Source organism: Epinephelus moara, chromosome 20 (assembly GCF_006386435.1).
Source record: "Epinephelus moara isolate mb chromosome 20, YSFRI_EMoa_1.0, whole genome shotgun sequence".
NCBI lineage: Eukaryota > Metazoa > Chordata > Actinopteri > Perciformes > Serranidae > Epinephelus > Epinephelus moara.
Genome location: NC_065525.1, coordinates 9,760,230 through 9,765,999, shown reverse-complemented (window position 1 = coordinate 9,765,999; position 5,770 = coordinate 9,760,230). Strand labels below are relative to the sequence as shown.

The window sequence follows — 5,770 nt, the reverse complement described above, 5'->3', positions numbered from 1 at the left end:
CCGCCCGCCTCCACCTTGATTAAACGCTGAAAATAAAATAAAAGAGGGAGACAGGTTTTTCCTATTTTATCTTGTTTTGTTTTATTTCTCCCTCTCCTCTCGCTGGAAGCGTCGGACCTCCCGCCTCCCGCTCCCGTCTCAAACACGGAGGTCTCCCTCTCGCGGAGCACCCACGGCACACGCCCGGCCTGTTAAATAGCCTGTAACCGTAACAACTGTGTGACACAAATAATGTCGGGCTCGGTTCGGGTTTGGACAGAAATATGCGGCCCGTGCCGCACTCTAACACACAAACACACGGAAAACCGGACACTGTCATGAGTTTATAAAAAAAAAACCCTGGACGCCCCGGACGGGACGTGAAAAGTGGACATTTCCGGACAAAAGAGGACGTTTGGTCAGCCTAGCTACCATTATTTCTGTATGGTACAAACAGTATGGTAACCTGTTTGAAAATCTTTGCTTCTCACCTTAGGAATGTAATATCCCATGAGTTCTGTGTCTTTAGTCGTACAGTGGAAGACGTTGAGTGGAACAGTGTTGGCTACCCTCTGCACTTCATGGGTCACAGCCTGGATGGAGAGATTTTAACATGTTCTTGTGCTTCATCTGACTTGGACTATGAAAACAATGCAGGCTCTCAGAGGCTCAGCCAGAAAGAGCAGACCAATAAACTTGCAATATGGGCACCCACAAGCAATATGTTAACAACCAGGCAAAATAAGATCGTAATAATAAATGTTGTTCAAAAGAAGTTATTACAATTGATCCACTCCAAGTTCCCAACATAAAGATGTTCTCTCACAAGATTTATTGTTTGATTTTAATGTGAGCTTAAAATAATAATTTAAATATTATGAGAAATCTGTCTGATGATGTACCTGCATGTAGGGCATGTTGTGTCTGTCATCAAAACTGGCTCGATCCTTCCCCTCCAACACCTTGTCTATCTCCTGCTGACAACGCTCTGAGAGGTACAGCAGAGATGTAATAATAATATTATTATTATTGTTCTTTGCTACATTTCAATTTATTTCTGTTACAGAGAGTGTTTTGAAATGTAACAAAAAACAATACATAAGATTGGAAAAAACTTAAGTAAAGGTAAAATTAATGACAATACATAACATATAAAGTCCTGAGAAATCAATCCGAATCAGCAGCTGCAGCAAAGAAAAAGTTGATTGTTGTTTGAAAACATATATTTGGTATTTCTGCACTCTTGTCATTTACCAGCTGATATATACATATATACAGCCATACCGATATAACATCTCCGATGACTGATTCATCGGTCAGGCTTTTGCCTGTAATATTTACAATTGACAAAAGATGGTTTCTTTAGAGAGAGAGAGAGAGAGAAAAAAACTTGACTATGACTTATGTCTTGGGACTAGTAGGCCTTTTCCCATAACATATATTTTTAGATGTGTTCCTTGAGGCATGCTTTTGTGACTTTTATGAAAAGAATTCCTGTGCATAAAAAAATTGATGGATGAGACATATTTTAGACAGAAATACAATGATAGAACTATAGAGCCGAACGCAGAAACAATAATTAACACATGCAGGCATACCTTGTACGTGTGGGTAGGTCATAAGGTAGAGGAAACCAGTGAGCAGGGTGTTGGAGGTAGTGTCAGTCCCAGCAAAGTGAATATCGAGAGCGTACATAGACAGTTGTTGTTCTGTAAATGAAGAACTATCACCACTTCTCTAAAAAAAAACAAGAGAATGATTGTTTTAAGACAGACAAGCATCAAATGCAATTATACCTTGCTGATCCCAACACATACACACCATGGGACATGATAACTACCACACATGCGTGCACAAACATGTGCGTTTGGTAGTTAGCTGACTCTTCACACACCTTATCCATCTCATCCAGGTAGCAGTCAACAAAGTCTCGTGGCTGTCCGGGGACTCTGGTACTCTTGTGCTCATTCAACAATCGTTTTGCAATTCTCTGACAAGTCTGAAAAACATTCAAGTCAACATTCATAGTTTGTATTCATTTCATTTTTTTTCCCCTTATCACTGACAAAATACATATAATTTGATTGGCACTGTAAATGTGTGTGAGGTCAGACAATTAAAATACATTGTAACATAATAATTTTTTTCTCTCTTTCATAATCCTCATTTCAATATTCTTACCATTTACATTGTTCTCATAATTTATTATAAATATTTAAATCAAATCTCTTGGTCCAATCAACGTACCTCAACATTCTTAAAGGCCTTCATAAAGGGCAGCGGCAGGCTACGAATCATAGGAAGAGAGTCATATAGCTGTGAAAAAAAAAGAAAAAAAAAGAAAAGAAAGACAGATAAATTATTAGTGTATTTGAATCCAAATGTGCAGATTCTGTGTCCTGGCATGAAGTGATGGAAAATAGGTGGTACAACATAAAGTAACTGCTGGAGGTTACTTTTAAACAAGTTAATTTGCAAGCTAAGATGCTTTGTCAAGTTGGAAAACAACACTTAAATGTTAGCAAGGCAAGGTGAGGAAGTTTGTCAAGCTGAACAAAGATGAGTGGAAAAGATGAATGGATGGAAAATCCATAGTGAGGATGCAGATGCAAAGTTTGACCTCTATAACAATATAGCAGTATTTTTGCGTGGCTCTGGGCAATTTAAGATGTGTATTAGGTTCAAGAAAAATTGCAATGCATTTTCAAATCTAATGCAGGGATGTCAATGTCAACCTGTCTCAGGAGGTCAAAATGTTAATTTGTTGTTTACGACCAAATAATACCCATAATACTTTTTTGTTTTGAGCCAATTAACAGATGGGTAACACTTTACCATAAGGTACAAAAAAGCAAGTAGCCTAGTTACTAAGGGAACTAATGATGAACTAATGAGCGGGTCACTTCCTGTTCTCATTTCTTCAACCCCGCTGCTTGGTGAGTTGAACTCATTCTAACACACAGCATTCCACAACACATTATGCTCCCTAATCCTCTGCATTCAGCGGTGAGTTGTGTCTGCATGTTTTGTGACTAAAAAGCTCCTGCTATCATAACGGCTACAAATGTCAGTAGTGTATTGGTTGTATAATGTGTTACTAATCAGCCCGCTCTAGCTTAGTGGTTAGCAGCCTGGTGTATTTGTATGTATGTGTCAATTAGCTCCCACTAGCGTAGGGGTTAGCATTGTCAGCAGTGCTTTGTGTTTCTATGTGATAAATGAACAGATGTTGCTAGCTAAGCGGTAGGCCACAATGCTGCCATTCACAGCAATGAACAGTTTAAGGATTGAACATTACAACAGCTGTGAGTCATTTAACGTTAATTATACTGTTTTATAAGTCAGGTTGTTCTAATCGACTTTATGGATGATTCTGTAATCTTGCTTTGATGGCGAGCGTCCCACAACACCTGGATTCGCCTCCCTCAAGTCTGTGGTAGGATGAACTGAACGTAAGATAAACTGAATGAACTGAACTTTTGAGCCACAGTGAAGTGACTGCATTCTGGAAACATTTTAAACTGAAAGGCCTATATGTGTGTTTTGTATTTGTTTGATTTATTTTTGAAGAAAATGTATTGTAGTCTGTGTTGTCCACACACATCATGCTCCCAACCAAATCTACTGTCTTCTGTGCCTTTCTTTACATTTAGCTAATCCCATTTGCTACATTGAAATTGCAATTACTGGAGGGATCAATCATGATTTAAGGAGGAAGGATATTAGTTATTTGTCAACAAGCTTGTAGCACCTCTTAAGACAGACAAAAAGGATAACAAAGGTAATAAATAAATAATGATTCTGTACTCATTAACTAATTTGTTTGATGCTATACTTTACTTTAGGGGACACAAAAAGGGTGGCTACTGGTCAGATATGTCCGTGGAGATTCTCAGTCATCAAGGTCATGGTAATCATAAGTGCTATATCGTAGGTAACTGGACTTGCCTGAGTTTCTTGAAGATGTTTCGCCTCTCATCCAAGAGGCTTCTTCAGTTCCAACTGACTGGTACTGAGTTGCAGGCTTTGTGAACCCTTACAGAGTTGTTGAGGTCCCCCAACTGGGCCTTTGCAAAAACCTCAAAAAGACCCAGAATGAACAGAGAGGCAGAGACACAAAAACGTAACAACATTGTCATTCCTTATGTCGCAGGAGTGTCTGAGAAATTCAGAAGGATCTTCAACGAACACCACATCCCTGTGCACTTCAAACCCAGTAACACACTGAGACAGAAACTTGTCCACCCCAAGGACAAAACACCCAGACATAAGCAGAGTAATGTAGTGTATGCAGTTCAGTGCAGCCAGGAATGCACAGATTTATACATTGGGGAGACAAAACAACCACTCCACAAGTGCATGGCACAGCACAGGAGAGCCAGCTCGTCAGGTCAATACTCAGCTGTCCATTTACATGTAAAGGAGAAAGGACACTCCTTTGAGGACAGCAATGTTCACATTTTGGCCAGAGAAGAAAGATCGTTTGAAAGGTGCGTGAAAGAAGCCATCTACATCAAACTGGAATGACCATCGTTAAACAGAGGAGGTGGCCTATCACACCATTTATCACCCACTTACAATGCAGTCTTGGGATCCCTTCCCAGACAATTTATCACCGATTCTCACCTAGTCCCATCTAACCCTAACAACACACAAGATGGACTCTGTAAGGGTTCACAAAGCCTGCAACTCAGTACCAGTCAGTTAGAATGAAGAAGCCTCTTGGTTGAGAGATGAAACATCATGCAGGTCCAGTTATCTACGATATACTGTAGCTCTTATGATTACTGGTCAGGTAATGATAAAGTAATGATTCAGCGGTCATCAACTACTCAGTATTATGCTTCCCTTTACTTACGGGAACACAAAAAGGGTAACTAATGGTGAGGTAATACTCAAGTAATGTTGCAGTGCTTAGTAACCACTTTGTGGAGAGACTGAAGACTGGCCACATGGAGGTGCAGGGTGTACCAGATTGGTGCTGAGGGGCTCAGGAGTAGCTATTACTTTCCGGCCGCTGGGGTCCTGGATAATGTCACTGCCCCCTTCGACCATGCATATATTGTTGCTAATTTGTTTATTATTTATTAATGTTATTTATTGGACTTTTGAAGCACAATCTGAAGGGGCTGGCGGGATTACATTTCTCTTAGATTACACTCACTGTAGAGCCCTTAGAACCTATTTTACACCTGGTGCAAAGCAATGCACAATCCAACTGTCATTGCATGTTTCAGACTGACTCAGTGATCATTTTCATAGCCAGAGCCCATGTTGTGTAGGTCGCAAATGTACTTGGGCCCATTTGTGCACCTGCGTATGTAGGTCTTAAAATTAAGTGTCTTCGGGTGCATTATTGGTGTATTATTATCATTATTGTCAGCAAAAAGCAATTGTGTCACTGACAAACAAAAACATCATAAAACTGATGCAGTATTGTCCTGCTATTATAAGAGCGCATTAGTCAGATAGTAAAATACATTGGCAGGTTCACAATGCGCTTGTTACACACAGAGGCTTGGATAAGTTGTGGGTACGCAAAATAATACATCATTAATGGGGAAAATATTAATCACATTCGCTAAGATGTAAAAAAATAGCAGAGAGCAGAGCTGATGACAGACTCCCCTTTAAGAGAGACACTAAGGGCCCTATTTAGATGGTCTAAAGCAGACGGCGGAGGGTGCATAATCCATGTCACAAGTGTCATTCCTATTTAGATGCAGGCGCAGTTGTCATTTTCACGCCCTGCGCCCTCGTCGTCTAACTAGCAAATGAACTTGCGCTTCTC

The 5,770-nt window shown here is 40.1% G+C and overlaps 2 protein-coding genes across 5 annotated transcripts in view; one reads left to right on the top strand and one right to left on the bottom strand.

The window, feature by feature from the left end:
* Positions 1–5,770, top strand: part of LOC126408262 (histone H4) — a 583,921-nt gene that overhangs the window by 390,007 nt on the left and 188,144 nt on the right. The window lies entirely within an intron of this gene.
* Positions 1–5,770, bottom strand: part of LOC126408223 (cytochrome P450 2F2-like) — a 33,687-nt gene that overhangs the window by 2,192 nt on the left and 25,725 nt on the right. For all 4 annotated transcript variants that reach the window (XM_050073668.1, XM_050073667.1, XM_050073669.1 and 1 more), the window contains 5 exons: positions 2,227–2,295; positions 1,874–1,978; positions 1,578–1,716; positions 882–967; positions 471–572 (listed from right to left, as the gene is read on the bottom strand). In XM_050073668.1, coding sequence (XP_049929625.1) covers positions 471–572; positions 882–967; positions 1,578–1,716; positions 1,874–1,978; positions 2,227–2,295 — 501 coding nt within the window. The remainder of the gene's footprint in view (positions 1–470; positions 573–881; positions 968–1,577; positions 1,717–1,873; positions 1,979–2,226; positions 2,296–5,770) is intronic.